Below are 26,228 nucleotides of genomic sequence, written 5' to 3' on the forward strand. Positions count from 1 at the left end.
ACTTGAGATCAGTAATTCGAAACCAGCCTGGCCAACATGGTGAAACCCTGTCTCAACCAAAAATACAAAAATTAGCCGGTCGTGTGGCAGTCGCCTGTAATTTCGGCTACTCAGGAGGCTGAGGTGGAAGGATCACTTGAACCGTGGAGGCAGAGGTTGCAATGAGCCGAGATTGCGCCACTGCACTCCAGCCTGAGCGACAGAGTGAGAGTCCATCTCGAAAACAAAAACAAAAAAACAAATTACACAAAATGCTGTGGGACTTTTTTTGGAGGTATCACAATCCCAAGTTTATTCCATTTCTTTATTTAAGATGTATACATCTTGAATGAACTTGAACTTGCAAATCAAACCACTAGGCAAAATAAAGATATTTAATAATGAAAACAGGTTTGAATGCATAGGAAAGCATCAGCAAATGCTGCCAGCGACCTGAGATAAACCAATTACCGCAACTGGGTACAAATTTTGGCTTAGTTATTTGGGATCAGAAGGGAGAAAGAGAGATACAAGGGACACTTGCACAGTGTGGTCCAAAGCCCAAAGTTACAGGAAAAATGTCATCTCTTTGATCTCTGGACTCTTGTGCAAGAGATTTATGAAGGGAGGGCTCCCAGTCAGGAGGAAAAGGAGCTAAGTGAGGTGTGGCTTCAGGTGGACCCTGTCCTTGGCCTAATCCTGTAGGGGGCTCTGAGTGGACTGGACACTGTGGAGTCTGTCTCACCTTTGGGCCCCACCTCAATTTGTCATTGGTACCCACCAGAGACATGGCTCCAAGCGTCTAAGAGCAAGCCTCCCAGAAGGGGGCAGGTGTGGGCCTAACAGCAGCACCTGCAGCAGATGGGGTGGGCAAGCCCACCTGGGGAAAAGCTCCAGGGGATATGGGAGGGGCCTAGAGCATTTGTTGCAAACAGAGGGAACAGGATTTTCAACTCAGTATTGCAAAAGAACAGATACCATCTCACACATGACTCGTTATCCCAGAGGGCTCGAGTGAAAATGTAACTCCCAGTAAGCAATCTCTGCAGACAGCAGAGGAAAGATAGGCCGGATACTTTCCTTTCCAATATCATTCAGAAGTTTTAATTCACTAAATTTGCTTATAAAGAGAAAGCATGTATCCAAGCAAAAAAAGCAACTTGAGCTGAAAAAGCCCACAGCATCATTTCATATCCTTTCTCCAACTGATATACAACCAATATTATTATTTTGCAGTAACTGTTGACCCTTTCACTGAACTGAAAAACATTATTAACCTAGTCCAGATAGAGGGAATCTGATGGCATCGGTCTAATTAGAGCCTGAAAAACCAAAAGAGCACTGAATCCAAAATTATACATGCCACCTTCTACTACTGTTCCTTTTCTAGCTGGGCTTCATTCAAATTCTGCAGGTGCTGCAACTGGTATTTCCTGAGCGGCCTGCTTTACCATCGCTGTGCCGTCCTGACCTTGCTGAGGGTCCACCATACACCGAGACACTGTTCTTTATTCCAGAAACCTGCCCCCAGTTATAGGAGAGAGAGGGTGGCCATCAGCTAGTGTGCATGGGTTGTTAAACTAGTGAATCCCTTCTGTGTGGGCTGACAGATAGCCACTGCCCCATCCTACCACAGAGATCCCCAAGACCTCTGCAACTGAAGGGGTACCACCTGGCATGGCAACCCTCCACCCCAGTGTGGCACCACAGACAGCTGTGCCATTGGGAAGGCTCTGCGCATGCCTGTGCGTGCTGCTGGCTAAATATCTTCCATTTTACTCTGTGGAAGTCTCCCCTTAAGCAGCAGTGATTTTGAAAGGATAATATCTCAAGTAGGGGAAAACCTGGTCTAACTTTCCCCTAATTTCTCATGTCTAAGTTGCAAAGGAATTTTGCCAAATCAAAACATTTCCTAGTGCTATTCTGCCATCTCCACTGGGTGGACTGCCCCTCTGTGGGGCCACGTGGGGCTCATCTATGCTCTAGAGTTTTCATCCTGTGTGACTCTGGAATGTGGAGTAACAGGCACGTGTCCAGATAATTAAAAAAGAAATCAAAATGCAGCTGCTTTAATTACAGCCAGAAGGACATAATTTAGAAGGCATTTCCTGAGTTTGTAAAACCCTGAATCTAAGAATAGGGAGGATTCCGTGGAATTTCCCTTTCTAGATATCTCTCCCTGCCTGAGAAGAAGAGTGTTTAAACGTTTTGAGTAGGAAAGGGGCCAGATGACCTGGAATGTTCCACCAGTCTTATTGTTCCAAGATTCTAAGACAAGACTTCTAATACGGCATCTCAGTTTATTGTTCTTTGGGGTTTGTTTTCAGATCCTCATGTCAGAACCAGGCAAACTCAGCCAGAAAATCAAAGTTTGGCTTCAGGAGTACTGGAACATCACAGATCTCGTGGCCATTTCCACATTCATGATTGGAGCAATTCTTCGCCTACAGAACCAGCCCTACATGGGCTATGGCCGGGTGATCTACTGTGTGGATATCATCTTCTGGTACATCCGTGTCCTGGACATCTTTGGTGTCAACAAGTATCTGGGGCCATACGTGATGATGATTGGAAAGATGGTTAGTAGTGGCATCCTGTGGGTATCCAGAGAGACTTTGGCTGTGGTTAGGACATAAGAACAGGCCTTGGGCATGGCTTCCTTCAATTTCATTTGGTTTTTTCTTTTGCAGTTGGCTTTTTAAAGGAAATATTCTTTGCTTTAAGATACACAGTTCTCCTACATGTTGATAACTTAATAAAATCCAGTAGAAAACCATGAGTTGAGGGCCTACTGTGTATATATACATAACATATATACATATATAGTGTATATACCTACACTGTATATATGTGAGTATACATACACACGTACACATATATATATCTCTCAATATATATCAGGTACTCAATATATACTGTCTCCCTTCTTCCATACCATATTTCAACTGTAGGGTGACTAATTACCTTTGTTTTTTATTCCTTCTGATTTATTATTAATGAGTCTATTTTGACAGCAATATAAAACAAAATAGCCTCTTTTTTTATAAGAGCTTACTTCACTTTCCCAGGACATAAGAGAACATCAATTTTTGATGCAATAGGAATTCAGTAGCAAAATAGATGTCTCAAAATATTTACTTCTTGATGGCTGGAAACATATTTTCAGCATTCTTTAGTACAGGGACATGGATTTGATGTTCTATGAGACTACATCCACTTCAGAATGTATATATGGCCAAAAAAAAAAACCCCCGCCTGATTTATAACCTCCTAACATGTGGTAGAAGCCGGAGACAAAGGGAGCCCAGGGCCAATCCCCAACCTGTACTCCAGATGATCTTCAGCTCATTTACTCTGGCCTGGAGTGAACACAGGAAGTCCATGTGATTAGACCATGATGACTTACACTCCAGAACAGGCCAGAGAATATGAAACTGAAAATGAACCAGCAGGTCATCCTTACATTACCTAAAAGAGCTTCAGTGTTAGGACTGGTACAAGAAGAAAGCAAGCCTCCTACATTTAGGAAGGACTCTTTATAGGGCAAGTGGTTTTGAGCAAAGGGAAGTATGCTTTAGTAAATTCCAGCAAGGGCCTCCATCTTCAGGGATGTTCAAAATTAGGAATTATACCAGTTTAGTATCCACAGTAACCAGGGCATTGCTCACTGTAACCACTCAGCACTTGTGTAGTGAATGAATAAATGTTGGTCTATACTCTCAATTCATTATTGTTTTATTTCCTTAGGTATCTGCTCCTCTTACTCCTTAGTATCCCTTACAAACTCCCATCTTTTCTTATAATTCTTCCCTTTCTCCATTTGCAGTTGTAGTTACTAAGGGACATGTGTTTATGGGCAACAACAGAGAAGAAGCAAGAAGGATGAAGAGCAGATGAAGATAGCAATGTTCTAGAAGACATTCTAGGCATAAAGCATTGCATGGAGTAGGAAAAAGCCTTCCCAGGGATGGGAAGGAAGGAAGGGAAAGAGGCTTTCTTCATCCTAATTAAGCACTCGTGAAGTGCTTAATTGGAGAGAGCAATATAATGAGCCAGGGTGAACTTGGCCCACAAGCCAAGACAGTGAGAGACAAATGTTCTCCTTACCCAGATGATCGACATGCTGTACTTTGTGGTCATCATGCTGGTCGTGCTCATGAGTTTCGGAGTAGCCCGTCAAGCCATTCTGCATCCAGAGGAGAAGCCTTCTTGGAAACTGGCCCGAAACATCTTCTACATGCCCTACTGGATGATCTATGGAGAGGTGTTTGCAGACCAGATAGACCGTAAGAGTAGAATTCATAGTAAGATTCTCTTCCCTGCTTCTGAGGCAGATGATCAGTTCCAAATTAATGGAAGAACATGTATTAATTTGGAAATAAAAAATATTTGTCACTCCACCATAGGCATCAAATTATTTTACAAAGAAATAAGAACAAATTATGGAACATGGATTTTCAGACATCAGTCATTTCTTTTATTCTAAAAATAATTCACTAGAATTCCAAAAGAGTCTCACTTCCCTTGAGCTGGACCTGATGGACATCCTGTCACATGAATGCAGTTCTAATGCCAATAGCCTAGTTTTTCTTCAACCCAGTATCTCCCCACCCCAGGATAAGGCTGGTAGTGTTTTCCAGTAGAATGAACTAGTGAACAGAGCAGAGTAACTGATACGTCCCACCATCCTCTTCTTAAAGCCATCAGAGCCCATTTTCCACATAGCTACCCATTTCATCTTCACTACTAGAGTGCTATTTTGTATTATCAAAAATAATCTGGATGTTAGTAGAGGAAATGGGCTATGATCCTGCACAGATTTCTGGGGAATGTAGGCCCAGCTCCTCTGCAGGCTGAGCTGGTGTCTTCTGGATTGAAGGAATGTAAAGCTCAAATGTTCTTGTACACTATTTCACCAAGACAGTTGAATAAATGTTCCACCAGTGAAGGAGGCACTTTTAGTCCCATTTCCATTTCAGGACCAATATTTTCATTTGCATGTTGTCATTTATCATAAAGCATCAGCTATAATAGCATGTCTGCTGCTTCCAGAGCTCTGCTATTTGGGAATAGAAAGTTTTTATCATCTTCCTCTCATATAGAATGTAGGGCTGTCAGTGTATATCTACTGCCTCTAGGTTAGACAATAACCAGCTCATGCAGTAGCTTCTTTCTAACTTTTATAATGTCATTCTGACCATATCATTATTGCAAGTATCACAAAGTCAACTATTGAAGTGTGTTAGTAGCTTGGTAAGCCAGAACATAAAAATCTAATTTGATTTCAAAAGAATATTAGTTTAGGTAGATATACATACATGTTAAAAGTTCCTGGATTCCAGGCATAAACTGTATATTTTTATTGTTGAGCTCTTTTTGTTTTTAATTAAATTGGGTTATGAGAGAAGGTAAAGAGGTAAACTTTAGGCTGTGCTATTCTCAGTAACATAATTAAATGTAGGTTTTTGATTCTTGATCTATTAACTAATAATTTTGTAGTTATTTGTGCTTATGAGGTGTTTGTGTTGGAATATAGGGAGCGTGTGATTGGTTAACCTGATCATCTGCCAGTAACATCATGTCTTTTTCACAGTATTTTTAACTAGTGAGCTTTTGCTCTTGCTTATGACACAGGGTAAAATAAATATCCATGATATATATTTTCTAGAATGATTAATATATGTAATTCTTCTAAATAGATCACTGTTTCTAAGTGTGAATCAATATTTCCCAAGCTTAAAATATTTGCATTTCTTCACAGCAAAACAGTTATGTTGTTAAACCACTTGTTTTACTTTTCTCTCAACCATCATCTTATTTTCTTTCCTCCCCTCCTGTCAAAACAAAACAAAACAAAAATCCTGCTTTCCAATCGTTACGTAGTCTACGCCATGGAAATTAATCGTAAGTTTACATGGAATTGATTGTTCTAGTCTATGGAATATGTTTTTCAATTACCTTTTCCTTAGCTGATTACTAGTAGTCTTAAACTGTTTTCAAATACTTCTCTTGTTTTTTGGTGCCAGTACTTTTTAAGCTGTCAGTAAAAAGTAAAGAGAACCATAAATTCACTGTTGGGATCACCCTATTTTTTTTAGGGGAGAAATAGACCCCCTATGATAAAAAGTTGCATTTCAAATGAGCAGAGGGAGAAAAGATTATTTTTCATACATGGCACCAAAACAGTTGATTAAACAATTTGGGAAGTAGAGGAAATCCCTAACCCATACAACATAACAAAAATATTTTCAAATTTAATGTATCAATGAAACCAAGAAAACAACCAGAAGACAGCATAAGCTGATGTTAAATAATTAGAAGCCACAATGACTTTCAAATGGATAACGATAAAGGGAAAAAACATAAAGATACATTTGTCTGCTTAAAAATGAAGACTTTTATATTTGAAAGCCACAATAAAGAAATGGGAAAATGTTTAGAAATATGACAAATAATTACTATCTTTGAGCGCATATATGAGTTTCTGACTTTTTTCTTTGTGTGAGTTGTTTTTTTTTGAGACAGAGTCTCGCTCAGTCACCCAGGCTGGAGTACAGTGGCTCGATCTCGGCTCACTGCAAGCTCTGCCTCCTGGGTTCACGCCATTCTCCTGCTTCAGCCTCCCGAGTAGCTGGGGCTACAGAGTTTATTTTTTCCCATGGAAAAAATATTGCTTATGAAATAAGAAAGAATCATATTAAAAAAGAAATAGGTATTGAAAAACATATGTAAGAGATATTTATCCTTTTCATTATATGTAAAAAGCAAAGACAAAACTATTTTTTTCTTTCAGCTCCTTGTGGTGAGAACCTATATGATGAGGAGGGCAAGCGGCTTCCTCCCTGTATCCCCGGCGCCTGGCTCACTCCAGCACTCATGGCGTGCTATCTACTGGTCGCCAACATCCTGCTGGTGAACCTGCTGATTGCTGTGTTCAAGTACGTGTCACAGCCGATGACCACATGCTTATTATTTATTACTGTACAGATTTTCCATTTAATCTCACAACTCTCCCAAGATACTAATATATTTGCAGATAATTTCATTAGGGTTTTTAAGTAGATCCAATTTTTGCAGTCTCTTTGTTCAAACTTAATCAGTCTTAATGTATTCATAAATCAAGAGTTGACACTTAAATACATTTAAATTTAATCTTGGTTAGTATTTTAACACTTTAGCGTGTATTTTAATCTAATGAAAATATTTTCTTAGATGAAAGTCTCCTGGGGTACAGAATATTTGATTAAGTCATGCTTTTTATTCATCAGCAGAGGTGGAAAAGGCAATATGAGTTTCATAAGCTGTTACAATTACTGTAATACTAGTAAAGCATTTTTTTCTGATCATTTATAGAATACAAGATAAAATGGCCTAAGAAAAAAATGGCTTAAAGGGTTAAATCGAGTTTCTTATAAAACCTGCCTATTTGGCATGTTGTGTTGAGTATGTTGACCATGCTCAATAAATATTGAAAAAAATGATTTTAGCTTCTAAGATGAAAAATATAGAGGGAAAAATCCTTCACAGAAATATGCAATCTTAGAATTGAACAGGGCATTGGAGAAAACCTGGTCCAAACTTCTGGCTTGAGAGATGAGAAAACTAAGGTCAGGGAAGGTAACTGGTTTTCCTAAGGTCCCAGTATTGGTAGACAATGAAATCATGCACTTACTGCTTCCTGTTGGAAGCTAAAATAAGACAAAGATTGTACCTACCCCATGTCCAAAATAACGAACCTTCAATCAAACAAGTTCAATAACTAATTAATTCAGTTGAAAAAAAATAGTCATCTACTTGTTAGACAGAATTGAAAGTTTAAACATGTGAAAACATTTAGTTAAATGGCTTATACCACTACACATAGGAAATTAAATTTCTTGAGTATATGAGTAGATTGCGGTGTGGTTTTTCAAGAAAGCAGTACCTAGCAATTTATTACACTTAGCTATTTATGAATACAATGTCCTTAAGCACAGATAATCCACATTGATGGATAAACCAAAAGATTGGATAATCAAAGGTATCAGTACTAAAGGGCACTAAAAGGCCATCTCATTGAGTATTTTCACTTAAATGTGAGTAACTTTGACTGCTCTGGGAAATCACTATAAAAAGTAATATAACTAACTGTAAAAATGTCTTCTTTTTAAAGCAATACCTTCTTTGAAGTAAAATCAATATCCAACCAGGTATGGAAGTTCCAGCGATATCAGCTGATTATGACATTTCATGACAGGCCAGTCCTGCCCCCACCGATGATCATTTTAAGCCACATCTACATCATCATTATGCGTCTCAGCGGCCGCTGCAGGAAAAAGAGAGAAGGGGACCAAGAGGAACGGGATCGTGGATTGAGTATGTGCAGGGCTCTTCATTTCTAAGTTCGGCTGATTTCAAAATAGTGTTCAAATTGGACATCCTCACAGAAATCTCACTCAACTACTTGCTCGTGTGAAAAGCACCACACTCAGTCCAACTGCTGTTCTTTTCAAAAGGCTTCTCATTTTTACCCATTTTATTCTAGTTTCGTTAATTTGTTAGTAATTAATATTAGGAAAGCCAGCTCATAGAGACCAGAAGTTGAGCTAATTCTCTAAAATAACTCTACTCTATAAATTTCTATATAAATTCAATGCTCCTTTCAAAACGTCTTAATTTGTTGCATCTAAAGAAAATGAGAAAATAATGCTATACGTTTGACTCTATTCATAAAAATAAGTGCAAAAAGTTTTCCAGGAAATATTACTTGGCTTTACTTTCCCAGTAAATGTAATTTTGTTTTTTATGTTTAAAAGCGGGCCGTTTGGCTCCAACTGATAGAGGGTTGGGGCGTATGACAACCCCTTTTTAGATAAAAATCAATTGGAGTAGTGGCGACTGCCTTAGGAGTGGCGGAGAAGAGAGCTTAATTAAAGTGGGGCTGTGAAATTCTCATTGACGCCACGAAACTGATTCTTCTTGTTTTTCACGTGGCCGACACTTCTCCCTTCACACAGAGCTCTTCCTTAGCGACGAGGAGCTAAAGAGGCTGCATGAGTTCGAGGAGCAGTGCGTGCAGGAGCACTTCCGGGAGAAGGAGGATGAGCAGCAGTCGTCCAGCGACGAGCGCATCCGGGTCACTTCTGAGAGGTACGTGTAGCGTCCCCACCGCGGGCCCGTGGGCCAAGGGTTTGCTGACTCGGGCGCCCCACTCTATGGGGGATGCCAGAGTTCATTTAAACATGCACTCCGAGTTCTCCTGTTTTATTTAAACTTTACGTTTTAACGGGGTTCCCACGAAATAGTGAGAAAGTTACTAGGTAATAACTGTGCATTGGATATAGAAGGGAATGACATTTATTTATCCTGGGCCGAAAGAAAACCTAACAGTTTTGACTACCTTCACCCCCTACCCCAAAATGGGGGTGTTTACGCAAGGTTAATGGAAGCTACAGAAAGCCATCTTTCTCCCAGCTCCTGTTCCTAACTTCCCTTTGCGAGTATGGTCCTCCCCAGGGGACTGCCCTCCTCATCCGGCCTAGCTGCTTGCTGCACCTTGGCAACACCTTTCCCAGCCTCACAGGGCAGAGGAAAAGGCTCCCTCCTGGGGCTCCCCTGAGAGTGGGAACTGGGAGGGGTGGGGTGCAGGGTGGGGGGGTGAGGTGTCTGGCCCCATGAGGGTGGGATCCGCTAAACTAGGGCAGGGTGTGTCTTTCAGACACCTTCACATCCGCAGTACCCAGCAAGGTCAGCCTAATCTCCGCGGTGATGCTTAATAAATGCAGAGTGAATGAATGCAGGATGTGTGAACCGGTGAATGAGTAAATGAAGTCAGGTCGCGAGGGACAGAAATGGTGACATTTTCCAAACTTCGTAGTATTGCTCTACCCTAAGCTGGGAAAGAGCAACTGGCAAAGGGTAGACAGGAGCAATAGACCTTCACTGTCTGCACTTTTTATCACGTAAGTTTTGAGAGCCTTTATCATGTACTAAAAGCATTTTCAGCCTGCTAAAGATCTTGGTGACTGATAACACACTGTTCCAAAGGGTTTCACTAACAATGTGGCCAGAAGGATGAGCTCAGAGGAGCCATGCCTAGCTCTGCTTTCTATCCTTGAGTACACAGAATTAAAGTTTCCTAATAGACACATTGAGAGCCATAAAAACAGGGTGGGACTTCAAAAAAATATTGCAGCTGACAGTTCCCAAACAATTACAACAGAATTCACAGATGCACCTTAGGTCTCCCTGGTGCATGTTGAGGCCAGTGAACTCTGCCCCAGCCCACAGGAGGGGAGATGGCAACTGTGGGTCCCTGGCCCCGGTTCCCTCCTAGACCCAGTCACCTTGTGACCCAACCAAATCCAACCAGCTAAACTCTAGGGTTACCTGCACCACCTTTCTTCCTTACCAAGGTGAATTTTTAATAAAACTTTGAAATGTTTCTTTGATGCTTTAACAGTAATTGCTAAACTTTCAAGGTATAAAAATTATTTCTTCATGAGAAAGTTAAGGTACCCCATGTAATCAAATTTCCACTTTTTAGTTAGACATTAACTTGAACGTAATTTTAACCAGTCATTTACAATGGAGATTGTGTTTTGTTTTGCTCTGCCTCCCCCTCTCCCTTCCCCGGCATTCCTTGGATTTTTACCATTCTTGGACCAAAGCTGCAAGAATGTGGTTATCAGGTCACTACCAAATTGCATTTTTCTCTGGGGGCTCTGTGCACACGTAATAGGGATGAAAGTGTGTAGGGCAGAGAAAACATGCTGCTTCCTGTTTCCCTCGGCTGAGATCCCAGGAGCGATGGGAGCACATTCTTGCCCCTCCATTTCCCTTGGCCTTGTCAGGCTGACTCACAGGTGAATGCCCAAGACAGAAAGAGGAGAAGGCTTGAGGAGAAGGGAGTTTCCCTTCCCTCTTAGCCAAGCCAGCTGAGAAGCGAGGGATAAGGTGGGAGGATGGAAATAAAAGTAGTTATTTGGGCACCTGTGACTACTTTAAAAATCAAACTTGAAGTACTCAAGCATTTCTGCCATTTCTTTAATATTCTTTCTATATAAAATTAGTTTTATTTTCTGCATCACCATTTCCCATTTGATGATTTTCCTGCTCTTCTCTCGGTCGTGTCTTCGCCAGCACTATTCAGTCTGTAGGGTCTGGTTAGGAGCATGTCAGCCCCTGCCTTGTCTCCCTGTTGTCTTGGTAGCTTTCAGAGCTGAGCTACCGATTCTCATGACTCAGTTTTACAGGCGTGTTCACACAGGATGGGTACCTATTAATCATTCTCCTCCACGCAGGGTGCTTTTAGTGCTTCTGTGCAGAAACCAAATTCATGGTTCTCTCCTAATGTTTGGAAATTTACCTATAAAATGCTAACAATTTAACCATTTATTTTTTCTCATAAAGTTCCAACATTTTGTAAGATCCAACATTCCGTCCTGCAATGAGATTTGCAATACGATTCAGCATTGATTGACACAACACTGGGTCAGTCCTACCAACCACGCCCACTTAAATGTCATAGGGGCCCTGCTCTCAGGGTTCTCCTCCCAAACTTGCACTCCAGTCTCTGTGAATGGCATCGCCATTAAGCTCAGTTAGCAAACTGGCAAATCATTGTGGCACCTCCCTCTTCTTCACTAACAATCATCAAGTTCTGTTTACTTCCCCTCGTGAATACATCCTGATCCACTTATTTTTTTCATCCCTACCCCAACGCACCTAGGACAGGCTTCCATCATTTTCCACTTCCATTCCTGTAGCTGCCCCTACCTGAGCTCTCCGTATTTGTTTCTGCTATTTCAATCCATGTTGCACTGTCAGCTCTCATGGGGTCCTGTTCCCTCCTGCACTGGCTTTCCTGAAAAACCCTCTGTGGCCCCCACTGTCCTCAGGCCTGCAAGGCCCTGCCCTCTCTCCGGCTTTGCCATGCACTATCTTCTCCTTCATGCTCTGTATTCCATTTCTCTTTCATTTCCTCAAAGCCACTGCTTCCTTCCTGCCACAGGGGCTCTGCATGGGCTGTGCCCTCTGTCTGATACACCTCACCCTCCTTCCCTGCTCCTCTTCCTTGGATCTCTGCCCAAATGCCAATTCCTTATGGAAAACTTCACCACCTCACACCTTAGACTAGTTCAGGACCCTCAGGCCTTAAGCTGCATGAAGGCAGGGCCATGTCTGGGTTTGGTCCACCATGATATACCTAGAGCCTGCACATCTCCACAGAGTAGGAGCCAGACTTTTGTTTCTGTTTTTGTTTTTGTTTTTGTTTTTGAGACAAGGTCTCGCTCTGTGCCCAGTGCAGTGGCACAATCAGGTCTCACCACAGCCTCAACCTCCTGGGCTCAAGCGAGCCTTCTGCATCAGCCTCTGAAGTAGCTGGGAATACATGTATGTGCCACCACGCCCAGCTAATTTTTTTTATTTTTTATTTTAGTAGAGAGGAAGTCTCACTGTGTTGCCCAGGCAGGTCTCAAACTACTGGCCTCAGCAATCCTGCCTCAGCCTCGAGATTTTTTTGAATGAATGGATGACTTAAAAGCTTTTCTCCTGATTCGAATATAAATTTCTATCCCATCCTTAATGAGTTCCCTCGTGGAATATCAAAAAGGAAACCAGCTATGCTCCCTCCAGGTTCAAGACACTGGTTTTACTATAAGGAAGTAGGAGCAGACTCGAGCCAAAGGATTGTGCCACAGGAAGGATAACAAGTGTTGGTGTTGGCACCATCTTTTTGCTCAAAGGGATAACAGCAAAGAGCCATGAGGGCTGGTGGGATAAGAACATTTTATAAACAACTCCTTTTTTATTATTATTTGTAGAAACAGGGTCTCACTATGTTGCCAAGGCTGATCTCAAACTCCTGGGCTCAAGCTATCCTCCTGCCTCAGCCTTCCAAAATGCTGGGATTACAGGCATGGGCCACCATGTCTGGTCAACTTCTGGCAGCATGGCCAAAGTAGACCTCGTCAACCCATGTGTTCTGTCCTCATTGCTCCAGGAGAATATTTGGCAACATGAGTCCTTATCATTGGGAGATTTGAGGCTGTGTCTTCTGCACATCCGCTACGGAGCACACTGTTCTCTTTGTGGTTCAGCATCCCTTATCACAGGTTCACAGGTTCAAGAGCAATTGGGCTAGAAAGAATCTTTCCTGACAAAATTTTGTCAGAGACCCAACTTCCTTTTCTCAATGAGAATTATGTTATCCAGTGTGTTTTCCTTTTTTCCATGGCTTCAAGGAAGCCTAACACCAAACTTAATATTAAATTATCAAATATATTACTATAGGATTTTGAAATATGTGGGGTACGTTGCCTCTTCTTTGCTTTTTTTATATCGTCTACCTCCATTTACATACATTTTATTAATGTCTGACATTTCACAATATGCAGGATATAACTCATAAATTATACATTTTAAGTGTAGTTGGCCTTGTACTTAAGAAGCTATGGGTCTTAGATGAGCTAAACCTATAATAGCATTTTCTGATTCCCCCAAAACTTTCTGGATTAAGTGGTTTCTTGTCAGATTTGTGGATATGGATTAAAGTGTTTTGTCTTTTTTTTTTTTTTTTAATTCTAGAGACAGGGTACTGCTTTGTTGCCCAGGCTGGAGTACAGTGGGATGATCATAGCTCACTACAGCCTCCAATTCCTGGGCTCAAGTGAGTCTACTGCCTCAGCTTCCTGAGTAGCTGAGGCTACAGGCGTGCACCACCACACCCAGCTAATTTTTGCATATTTTGTAGATACAGGATCTCACTATGTTGCCCAGGCTGGTCTGGAACTCCTGGCCTCAAGCAGTCCTCCCGCCTTAGCCTCCCAAAGTGCTGGGATTACAGGCATGAGACATCATGCCCCATCCTGGATTGCCTGCAGGCTTGATGGGAAATCAGCAATTTGTGGCTTTGAAATCTTTTTATTTGGCATCCTCTTCCCATGTGACCAGAAAGAGAAATGGCTGGTAATGGAGACCTACCTAGAAGAAACAAGATAGTAACTAGAGGAACTGAAAGAGAGATCAGTCTTAGGAAGGAGGTGGGGGATTCTTTGAATGTAGAGAAGGTTGTAGAATGGCAAATGTGCAGTGATGGGGAAGATGTTTGGGGATGATCCTGTCTGAATACCTTAATCTTCTAAATTCATAGGGTTCAAGGTTGCTTGGATAATAGGAAGGAGATGGCATTAAATGTTGAAATTTTGATGTGCCAGTGGATGACACCCTTGTTCCTGATCTGACTTTGAAAGCCAATTCAGAGACAGATGCAGACTTCAGGAGGATAGAGAAAAAAAATATCAGTTTTATTAGTAATAAAAGTTGTACTGGAGGGTGTGGCTTCATTCTTGCCTACTACTCACCCAGAATTAGGAATACCCACTTAGCCACAGGCAGCACCAGCCACCGCAGGCCTCGCTTCCCACAGGCAGAGTTTAGCCTGCGCGCTAAGCCTACCAGAAGACCAAGACAGAGAGACAAGCATGCGGTGTCCTGGTCCCCAATCTCCAACCAAATGAGCAGTCCTCCTCCAAAATAAATAAAGGCCTGGAATGAGGTCAGAGCATTACTAATGAAAAGTCCACACACATAGAAAGAAAAACTGGGCATGGGCAAAGTGTACCTCTCCAACAATCAACATCACTGACTTAAAGCCAGTAGGAAGGATTCAAGTCAAGTGAGTTCACTTTTAGGGGAAATATGGCAGGAAAGGAGATAACCAGGATTGCTTGGCAGGAATAACGAAGATGCAAGTTAAATTAGATAACATGGCTTTGTACTGGGCCAGGTCAGTGTGGTTCCCATGACCTTCATCGGTGACACCGTACAGCCGAAAGGCAGGGATACAGAAAGACAACTGTACATACGGCATGGATGCTGAAGGAGGCCATGCGCCCAAAAACCAGTCTGCGGAGAGACCTCAAAGATGCTAGTGTTTGCAAATGGCAGCATAAACATACGACATTGCCTCCAGGCACCAAATATCCTTGCTTAGTCCTGGAGTCCTGGTAGCAATAGGTGGGGGGTTAGGGGTTAGGGATTGGTACTAACGTGTTGCAAGTAAGGGAGAAAGAACATAGGTTATTAATGAGGGCTTCACTTCGTGGCCAACCACAGAATATGGCCTGAATAGAAAACAGAACATAACCAGAAAAGGCTAATGATTAGATGACTTGAATTCTATAAACCCAGGAAGTCTGGGGTATATTTAAATGAGGCAGCATACAGCTAGAATCCCAGAAAGCTTAATGTTCTTTTAGTAACTATTCAGTATACTGTTTATTACAGAGAATGAAAAAGCCAGAAGAAAGCCATGAGTCTTGGCCGGGAGCAGTGGCTCACACCTGTAATCCTAGCACTTTGGGAGGCCGAGGTGGGCGGATCACTTGAGGTCAGGAGTTCAAGACCAACCTGGTCAACATGGTGCAACCCCTTTTCTACTAAAAATGCAAAAACTAGCCAGGCGTGGCGGCGAAAGCCTGTAATCCCAGCACTTTGGGAGGCCTTGGTGGGCAGATCACTTGAGGTCAGGAGTTCAAGACCAACCTGACCAATATGGTGAAATCCTGTCTCTACTAAAAATACAAAAATTAGCTGGGAGTGGTGGTAAGCATCTGTAATCCCAGCCACTCGGGAGGCTGAGGCAGGAAAATCTCTTGAATCCGAGAGGCAAAGGTTGCACTGAGCCGAGACAGTGCCACTGATCTCCAGCCTGGGTGACAGAGACTCCCTCTCAAAAACAAACAAAAAAAAGAAAGACGTGAGTCTTGTTCTTTTATGATTAGTCTTCATTTAGTCTTTCACACATAAAAACTCTGTAAGTAAGCACAAGGTTCTATCCTGGTGTTCTTCCTATAACTACTAAATGTAAAAGGCAGCCCTGTATGAAGAAGTGGATGGAAATTAAAACAGCTGGATGTAAAATTTAGAGTGAATAAGACAACTTTATGATCAGTAGTTCTGGAATTAAATTATAGGGTAGGAATAGTTTTAGAACTCAAGTATAGAATACCATGGGATCTTGAAACAGGGGTTTCTTCAAGTATGAACTGGACCTAGCTCCACTAACATCATGTCTTTATGTTAACATTTAACTCTATCATTAAGGAAATGTTCCCATATAATTTATGAGATTCCTTGCAGGTGAAGGGCAACGGTTTCCCGTGAAAAGATAACTGCATATAAAACAAGTTTTAGGCTGGGCACAGTGGCTCACGCCTGTAATCTCAGCACTTTGGGAGGCCAAGGTGGGCTGATTGCTTGGGGCCAGGAGTTCGAGATCGGCTTGGCCAACATGGCAAAACTCCATCTCTACTAAAATTACAAAATTAGCCGGGTGTAGTGGCACATGCCAATAATCCCAGCTACTGAGGCACGAGAATCACTTGAACTGGAGAGGCGGAGTTTGCAGTGAGCCAAGATTGCACCCCTGCACTCCAGCCTGGGCAACAGAGTGAGACTCTGTCTCAAAAATTTAAAAAGGCCAGGTGTGGTGGTTCATCCCTGTAATCCAGCACTTTGGGTGCTGAGGCAGGTAGATCACCTGAGGTCAGGAGTTAGAGAGCAGCCTGACCAACATGGTGAAACCCCGTCTCTACTAAATACAAAAAATTAGCTGGGCATGGTGGCGCATGCCTGTAATCCCAGCTACTTGGGAGGCTGAGGCAGGAGAATTGTTTGAACCCAGGAGGCATAGGTTGCAGTGAACCAAGATTGCACCATTGCACTCCAGCCTGGGCAACAAAAGTGAAAGTCTGTCTCAAAAATAAAATGAAAAATAAAATAAATTTAAAATTTAAAAGGCCAAGTGTGGTGGCTCATGCCTGTAATCCCAGCACTTTGGGAGGCCGAGGCGGGCAGATCACCTGAGGTCAGGAGTTCGAGACCAGCCTGACCAACATGGTGAAACCCCATCTCTACTAAAAATTCAAAAATTGCCAGGCGTGGTGGCACATGCCTGAAATCCCAGCTATTTGGGAGGCTGAGGCAGGAGAGTTGCTTGAACTCGAGAGAGGCAGAGGTTGCAGTGAGCCGAGATTGCACCACTGCACTCCAGCCTGGGCGATAGAGCGAAACTCCATCTCAAAAATAAAATAAAATAATAAATAAATAAATAAATAAATAAATAAATAAAATTAAATAAAACAGGTTTTAACAACTGGCTTGCTACAGAACTCCAGATGTTTCAGTCCTTCCTAGGAAAGACACACAGGGACTCTTACCACAAGGACATGAGTTTGGACCTTATGTTTAATAGACAAGAGTCTATGCAAAGTCCAATAAAGTTATGCCATACATAGGTATTCTCTTGGAAGTTAATGCAAAAGTTCCACAAATTCATGTATTGTCATACCTATTATTTGAATGAAACAGAACACATTATGTACAACCCCTTAACAAAAAGTATGTTTTCATTTAACCACCTTCAGGCTTAGTGGCATCATGTTCAAAATCAAATATCCTTAATAATAGATATACCCCAATATAGAGAAGATTTGCAATGATATTCACACAGCCATGTCCTTTGACACTTGTGTAGCATTTACAGTTCACAGAGCACACAGTTTCATTTAATTCATTTAATTTAGTTGCTATCATGCTGCAACTGTTGTTAATGTTTGATAAATCACTCCCCAGGGACAGAAGTATAATAAAGAGGGGCTGGTGGAGTAGCTTCATCAGGAATGCAAATGTGGATGGGCACATCTCAAAGGGAACACTGACACTGGCCACATGTTAATCAGAAACAGCTTTTGTTTTTTCTCAAAACCAAATTAAACAAAAAGAGTCATGACATGTAATATCAGTTGTTAATCTGGTACAATATTTTTACTTTATTTTATTTATGTATTTTGAGACAGAGTCTTGCTCTGTCGCCCAGGCTGGAGTGCAGTGGCGTGATCTCGGCTCACTGCAACCTCCGCCTCCCGGGTTCAAGCAACCTTTGTCCTGCCTCAGCCTCCCGAGTAGCTGGGACTACAGACGCACGCCACCATGTCCGGCTAATTTTTGTAGTTTTAGTAGAGACGGGGGTTTCACCACGTTGGTCAGGCTGGTCTCGAACTCCTGACCTCAGGTGATCTGCCCACCTTGGCCTCCCAAAGTGCTAGGATTACAGGCGTGAACCACCACAACCGGCTGACTTTCTTAATTTAAAAAACAAGTTTTGTGTGTGTGTGTGTGTGTGTGTGTACGCCATTTTTTGAGACTGATTAGGGCATTCAGGTGTATCCTTTTAACAGAAAAGCCCAAAGATTTAATCTGTGAGTCAAAAGATAAATATGGGCATGGAGGATCACAGCTATTATTAATCATGACTGATTAAGCACATGCGGTTCTGGGCTCCTCGTGACTTTAGTAGCAGTACACATGATGCAGTTAAGGACAGAGCAAATATTGTAATAAATCAAGTGCAGCTTAAATTTCTATTCAGTCAGGAGAATGATTAATTGGGGCCCAGACAGTTTATGGATTTCATTTGTTTATAGTTTCCTTTGATACAAAAGGATGGAGGGTGGCCGTCAGGAATTGCTCTTAGGCCTGCCAGTTAAGAAATCATGTATTTGGTGGTTAGAAAAATGGCCTCATTAATGCCCTTTTCAAAAGTATTCATAAGTGGAATTTTTTTCTGTGAAGTCAGTGCTACCATAATGTGAAAAATAAAAACCTAGTGGAGCTATTTATAGCATCTACAAGTAAATCCAAACCCAGAAATAGTTACAGAAGCCACAAACTTCAATTGGAGGGAAAGGAAGATAATCAACCTGGTCAGAAATCAGTGTCACCGTGTGTAAGAAAGCACATTTTGCATCACAAAAGTACCACTATTCAAAGAAATCATTTATTAGTGCTGAATACTTGTTATACTAAAAACATAGTTATAAGTTATTTCACTTTGTGATTTGAAATATTTGAGGGTATTGGCATATTTTGTAAAGTGAATATTATTTTGAAAAATTTTGCAAACCCTATAATAAATAACACAGCCATGATAATCTAATTAAATCATGCCTAAAGCCAGGATAGTAACATACGTTTACATGCAATGGCTGAGGTCCCTGTCCCTGACATCACCAAGACAGCTTTCATTCATCTAGTTCTTCCACAAACATCAGAGGTAGCTGAAAGCTCTAGGACAGGTTTTCTCACAGCTGGAGTCATCAAATGCCTTGGCATTTGGGGTTCTCAAGTTCTAAGATTATTTTATTTTTTAATTTTGATGATGACGGCACGTTTGCAAAGGGTCCTTGAGGAAATGTGGGGATGAAGAACAAGATGAGACAGGATGGGAAGACGAGGGCAGATTCTCAAGAGCTTTGAATGTATATGAGGAACAGAAATCTCTATAGGGTGTTAAGATTAAGGGCTGCCATGGATGGAAGGAAAGAGTTAAAGCTACATTTTCATAGCACTTTACATAGTATAAGGAAGTGTCAATGTCCAAATTGTAGAATAGGGTTGCCAATGGAGATTATAAGGTTTTCCTTTAATACACTCTTTGGTTTGTTATTGCATTCAACACTGCAATGAAATTGTGTTTTTATCTTAAGTGTGATGGGAAGCTGCTATTGTTTTAAAGCAAAGATTGACGTGCTTGTGTTTCTGTGTTATCTTTTTGGAGTGAGAAGACATTGGAGGCAAAGAGGCTGTTCCTTATAACTAACATTTTTTGCTTTATCAGCTTGGGGTACAACATGAGGTCATATATCTTTTTTCTTTTTCTCTTCTTTTCTTTTTTTTTTTTTTTTAAGACGGAGTCTCGCTCTGTCACCCAGGCTGGAGGGCAATGGCACGATCTCGGCTCACTGCAACCTCCGCCTCCCGAGTTCAAGCAATTCTCCTGCCTCAGCCCCCAAGTGGCTGGGATTACAGGCGCATGCCACCATGCCCAGCTAATTTATTACTTTTATTTTTTAGTAGAGATGGGGTTTTGCCACGTTGTTCAGACTGGTCTGGAACTCCTGACCTCAGGTGATCCACCTGCCTCTGCCTCCCAAAGTGCTGGGATTACAGGCGTGAGCCACCGTGCCCAGCCAAGGTTATATATCTTTTAATATTAAATGAAATTATTCTTTGACCTCATCTCATCTGCTTATAATCTCATCTGTTTATTCCAAGAGTACCTTTTTCCCTTTCTATTGTCCCATAGCCCCACCCCCACCCCCTGCCTCAAGTCAGGTGCAGGAAATCCAGTGGTCTGGTGAAGTCCCTACCCACTGCATCAAAATTCAAGAGGGTGAAGTCAATCGTTGCTCTTTGCTTTGATTTGAGCCCCAGCTTTCTGGTTGGAGGATAGAAAACGGAAGCTCTGAGGAACTGGAGATATCAGGGAGATAGTGAGAGGGGGGAACTTGGAAAAGTAATGCCATAAAGTTATGAACTCCAGAGCTCACCTGCAGACTGTGTCTGTCAGGGGTGGAGGAGTCTGCTCCTTATTCACATACCAAAGGCATTGAATGGGGTGACATGAACAAAAGCAGGTAGAGTAAGGAACTCTGAAATTCTGCCCCACCATAAAAGCAACAACAAAGTTGGCAAAAACTGTCAGAGTCTATGTTTTGTGGCACTCTAGAAATTAAGCAATGGCTTATTAAGCAACCTAGGGCATTCTTATTTAAACAAAATGGCTGGATCTTGATAAGAAAAGTGAGCTTTGTGACATTTTAACTTAGCCCTGTCCTATCCTCTGCTCTCCAGTTGAGTAGTCACCTTGAAAACAACAACCTGCATTCCTAGTACCAGTAGGAGCAGAAAGAATCTCATATGCAAAGAATTATAATTACTTGTTTTGTAATTACAGGGCAGCTCCTTGAAAGTCTAGCTGAAAGGTTCGTCTGTATTTCACCTGAGTTGGAACAGGCCCAGTACTAAAGCTTCTAGTTAGAAGGGGTGGAGGAAGGGTTGTCAAAAACATTTACAGGCAAAGGGTTTAGTGCTTGCTCCCTGAGGTGACGGATGACAGCTGGGGCAAACAATAGACTAACCAAAAAACTAGGGAGAAAAACTGATGTCCACAAGAGCTTTGAAAAGCTCTAACACATTCCTGGGAATTTAGAAAGCTATGTGCATGCATAGGGCTGTGTGTATACTCAGGAAGACCTGAGAAGGCTATAAGCTCATTTCTGGCTGACTTGATCTTGAGGCTCTGTGCAAGCAGGAAGTGAAAGCTAAGGCAAAGATGTAAACTGCCTGAGTGTTGAAGATGTGCCCCTATATACACATACAGCTTCTCAGAAAAGACTAGAAGATTTTGTTGTTTTTGTTCCACACGTTTAAGGAAATCTCTAAGTATTAACTGACCACTAAGCTAATAAAATACAAACTTTAGTGGCCACACAACATAAAGAATATAGACTTCACAATATTATTTCAGAAAAATCACTAAACAAACAACAACTACAAAAATCACTAAACAACAAACAACAACTACACTAAACAAACAACAACTACACTAAGCAATAACAACAAGCCTGAGAGGGGAGAGAATCTGATTTCTAGAATTGCCACATTATAATACTCAACATGTCCACTTTTAAATAAAAATGGCAAAACATGCAAAGAAATAAGAAACTATGGTCCACACACAGGAAAAAGGACAATCTTAAAAACCATCCCTTAGGAATCCTGGATATTAGACGTTTTAGCAAAGAGTTTAACTCAACTATTTTAGCTATTTTAAATAGATTTAAACACCTAAAGGAAATCATCTCTAAAGAACTAAAGGAAAGTATGAGAAGAATTTTTCACCAAATAAGGGACTATCAATAAAGAGGTGGAAATTATATCAAGTAGTAGACGAGGTCTCAAAAAAAAAGAGGTAGAAATTATATATTTTTTTAAAAAAATAGGTCAGGCACAGTGACTCATGCCTGTAATCCCAGAGCTTTGGGAGACCAAGGAGGGAGGATTGCTTGAAGCCAGCAGTTCAAGACCAGCCTGGGCAACAGAGCAAGACACCATCTACATAAAATCATTTTTAAAACTGGACAGGCATGGTGGTGCATATCATGGCAACTGGCAGAGCATGGTGGTGCCAGTAGTCCTAGCTACTTGGGAGGCTGAGGTGGGAGGATTGCTTGAGCCCAGGAATTCAAGGCTGCAGTGAGCTGTGATCTTGCCACTGCATTCCAGCCTGGACAATAGAGCAAGACAGTGTCAAAAAAAAAAAAAAAAAAAAAAAGAAAAGAAAAAGAAAGAAATGAAGGAAGGGAAGGAAATTCTGACATTGGAAAGTACAATAACTGAAATGAAAAATTCACTCTAGAGGCCCAATAGCACATTTGAGCAGGTAGATTAAAGAATCAGCAAACTGGAAGATAAATCAGTTAAAAATTACCCAGTCTAAGGAACAGGGGGAAGAAATGAAGAGAAACTGAACAGTCTGAAACCTGTAGAACACCATCCAGCAGAACAACATAGGCATCATGAGAGTTATAGAAGGAGAGAAGGGAAACTGGCAGAAACAATATTTAAAGAAATAATGGCCAAAATTTTACAAATTTAATGAAAGATACGAATCTACATATCCAAGAAGCTCAATGAACTCCAAGTAGGATAAACTCAAGGAGATCCATACCAATTAACATTATAGTCAAACTGTTAAAAGCCAAAGGAAAAGAATCTTGAAAGCAGCAAGAGAGAAGCAACTCATCACATGCAAAGGATGCTTAATTAGATAAAAAAAGCTGACCTCTCATCAGAAGCCAGGAAGACCAGAAGACCTTGGGATGACATAGTCAATGTGCTGAAAGCAAAACAATGTCCACTAAAAATTATATATGCAGCAAAACTATCCTTTAAAAATGAAGGATAAATTAAGATATTCCCAGATAACCAAGAACTGAGAGAATTCATTACTAGCAAACCTACTACGAGGGATACTAAAGATAGTTTTTCAGGCAGAAATGAAAAGACATAAGACAATAACCGAAGATCCACATGAAGAAATAAAGAGGACCAGTAAATGTAACTACATAGGTAAATATAAAAGGCATTATAAATGTATTTTTTGTTTGTAACTACTTTTTATTTTCTACATGATTTACAAGACAACCACATAAAGCAATCATTACAAATCTATGTTGATGGGTACACAATGTACAAAGTTGTAATTTGTGATAATAACAGAATAACATGGGAGGAGGATGGAGCTTTATAAGAGTAAACTTTGTGTATATTATTGAAAATAATTGGTGTTAGGCCAGATGCAAGGGCTCACACCTCTAATCCCAGCACTTTGGGAGGCGAAGCCAGGTGGATCACCTGAGGTCGAGAGTTCAAGACCAGCCTGGCCAACATAGTGAAACCCCATCTCTATTGAAAATACAAAAATTAGCCTGTGTGGTGGCACATGCCTGTAATCGCAGCTACTCAGGAGGCTGAGGCACGAGAATCACTTGAACCTAGGAGGCAGAGGTTGCAGTGAGCCGAGATCTTGCCGCTGCTCTTCAGCCTGGGCAACAGAGTGACACTCCATCTCAAAAAAAAAAAAAAAAAGTAATTGGCATTAAATTAAAGTACACTGTTATAAATTAAGATGTTACTGATAATCCCCAGGGCAAGCACGAAGAAAATAACTCAAAAACATATGATAAAAGAAAGAACAAGAGCCAGGTGTGGTAGTGCATGCCTGTAGTCCCAGCCACTCAAGAGGTTAAGGCAGGAAGATCACTTAAGCCCAGGAGTTCAAGGCCAGCCTAGGAAACATAGCAGGGCCCCATATCTTAAAAAAGAAAAGAAATATTAAGTGAATTAAAATGATACACTAGAAAATACCTATTTAACACAGAAGAAAGCAGTAATGATGGAGTTGAGGGACAAAAAAAAAGACATAACATATAGAAAATAAATAGCAGTATGGCAGAGGTAAGTTCTTCCTTACCAGTAATTATATTAAATGTAAATAGATAAAGCTCTCTAAGACAGAGACTAGCACAATGAATATTTAAAATATGGTGTAATTACATGCTGTCTGCAGAGACTCACTTCAGATTCAAAGATTTTTAAAGTTTTAAAGTAAAAGGATGGATAAAGACATTTCATGCAAACAGTAATAAAAAAATAGTTGGAGTGGCTACACCTATCAGGTAAAATAGACTCTAAGACAAATATTGTTACTAGAGACAAAGAAGGACATGATAGACATGATATAATGATTAAAAAGGTAACTATATCAAAAAGATATAACAATTATAAACATATATGCACCCAATAGCAGAGCCTCATAAGATATGAAGCAAAAACTGACAGAATTGAAGGGAGAAGCAGATAGTTCTCAAATAATAGTTGTAGGCTCTAATATTCAACTTTCACTAATATTAGAACTAGACAGAAGTTCATTAAGAAAATAGAAGCCTTGGCCAATACTATATGCCAACTCAAGGTAACATACATCAATAGAACACTCAACGACAGCAAAATATATATTCATTTTATAAGCATATGGAACATTTTCCAAGATACATCATCTGTTAGGCCATAAAACAAGTCTCAATAAGTTTTAAAAAGATTAAAGTTAAACAAAGTGTATTCTCATGCCACAACAAAATAAAATGATAAATTAATAACAAATGAAAATTTGGAAAATTTACAAATATGTGACAATTAAACAATACACTCTTAAATAATCAATAGATCAAAGAAGAAATCACAAGAGAAATTAGAAAATACTTCAAGGCGAACAAAATGAAAACACAATGTACCAAAATTTATGGGAAACAGTAAAAGCAGTATTCAGAAGGATATTTATAACTATAAAGACCCACATGTAAAAAGAAGAAAGATCTCAAAGACAGTAAGAACCGAAGTAATGACCAGACTGCTACCAAGGTCCCAGACTGACTACTGGGCTGCACGCACATAGGTCAGATCTCAATAGCACTACAAAGACTTTGAAAACTGAACTGGCATTGGAATCACAGTCCACAGAAAGCATGTCAGAACTTGCAGCCTGAAACTAACCAGGTTGATCACCTGCTAAAACAAAACAAATCAACATTCTCCATGAAAATTAAACAAGATTCAGAGTCATGTGGTATATAATATTCAAAATGTCAGGCTACAATCCAAAATCATTTGGAGTATGCAGAATCTAGAAAATCTCAACTCACCTGGGAAAAAAAGACAATCAGTAAATGTCAATGTCAAGATAACACAGATGTTGAAATTATCTGACAAAGGCTTTAAAGCAGCTATTAGGAAAATGCTTTAACAAAATTGCAAAGGCTCTGGAAACTAATAGAGAACTAGAAAGTCTCAGAGAAAGAATAGAAGATATTAAGAAAATTCAAAGAAAATTTTACCAAAAAATACAGTAAGTGCAATGAAAAATTCATTGGATAGGCTCAATAGCAAAACAGGGATTACAGAGGAGAGAGTAAACTTGAAGATATTTCAACAGAAAATTACTCAATTTGAACAAGAGAGTAAATGGGCTAAAGAAAAAGCCCAAAGCCTCAGAGAAGTGTGGGGCAATAACAAAAGGTATAACATTTGTATTATAAGAGTCCCAGAAGAGAAAGAGCATGATGCAGAAAAACTGCTTGACGAAATCACTGAAAACTTCCCAAGTTTGATCAAAGACATAAACCCACAGATTATATAAATGTAGAGAATGCTAAACAGGACTAACTCAAATGAATCCATATCAAATGAAGGGCCACAAACTAAAGACAGAGGGAAAAAAATTGACCAGAGAAAAATGACACATTACTTACTGGAGAACAGTGATTTGAATGATGGCAGATTTCTCATCAGAAACCTTGGAGGTCAGAAGGAAGTAGCACTGTGTTTTTAATTTTAAATTTTATTTATTTTTTGAGCCGAGGTCTCCTATGTTGCCCAGACTGAACTCAAACACCTGGGCTCAAGCAACCCTCCCACCACAACCTCCCGAGTAGCTGGGATTACAGGCACAGGTCACCATGGCCTGCATTATGTTTTTAAAGTGCTGAAAGAAAAAAAATGATCAACCCAGAATTACATACTCAACAAAAACATTCTTCAAAAATGAAAGTGAAAAAAAAAATCAGACAAAGAATTCATCGCTAGCAGACCAATTCTAAAAGAATAACTATAGGAAATTCTTCAGACAGAAGGAAATGATACCAGAATTGAACTTGGAACATCAAAAATGAAAGAAGAGCATCAGAAATAATAAATATGTTGATAAACATAAAGATGAGTCTTCTCTTTCTGAGTTCTTTAAAGTATATTTGACAGTCAAAAGCAAAAATTGCCATACTGTCTGATGGCATTTTCAATATATG

The 26,228-nt window shown here is 40.5% G+C and overlaps 1 protein-coding gene and 1 long non-coding RNA gene across 3 annotated transcripts in view; one reads left to right on the plus strand and one right to left on the minus strand.

Annotated features, from left to right (window-relative positions):
• Positions 1-26,228, plus strand: part of TRPM1 (transient receptor potential cation channel subfamily M member 1) — a 79,400-nt gene that overhangs the window by 45,371 nt on the left and 7,801 nt on the right. The window contains exons 21-26 of the mRNA XM_055363192.2: positions 2,307-2,558; positions 4,091-4,265; positions 5,863-5,883; positions 6,773-6,917; positions 8,132-8,334; positions 8,976-9,108. Coding sequence (XP_055219167.2) covers positions 2,307-2,558; positions 4,091-4,265; positions 5,863-5,883; positions 6,773-6,917; positions 8,132-8,334; positions 8,976-9,108 — 929 coding nt within the window. The remainder of the gene's footprint in view (positions 1-2,306; positions 2,559-4,090; positions 4,266-5,862; positions 5,884-6,772; positions 6,918-8,131; positions 8,335-8,975; positions 9,109-26,228) is intronic.
• On the minus strand, positions 2,260-9,077 carry LOC129527016 (uncharacterized). 2 transcript variants are annotated; one of them, XR_008671851.2, is made up of 4 exons: positions 8,726-9,077; positions 8,138-8,284; positions 4,087-4,233; positions 2,260-2,573 (listed from the first exon to the last, which is right to left on the minus strand). It is a non-coding gene; the product is annotated as an uncharacterized lncRNA (long non-coding RNA). The 2 variants fall into 2 exon arrangements; XR_010131156.1 differs by having other exon boundaries at positions 2,260-2,598.

Source organism: Gorilla gorilla, chromosome 16, assembly GCF_029281585.2.
Source record: "Gorilla gorilla gorilla isolate KB3781 chromosome 16, NHGRI_mGorGor1-v2.1_pri, whole genome shotgun sequence".
NCBI classification, from domain to species: domain Eukaryota; kingdom Metazoa; phylum Chordata; class Mammalia; order Primates; family Hominidae; genus Gorilla; species Gorilla gorilla.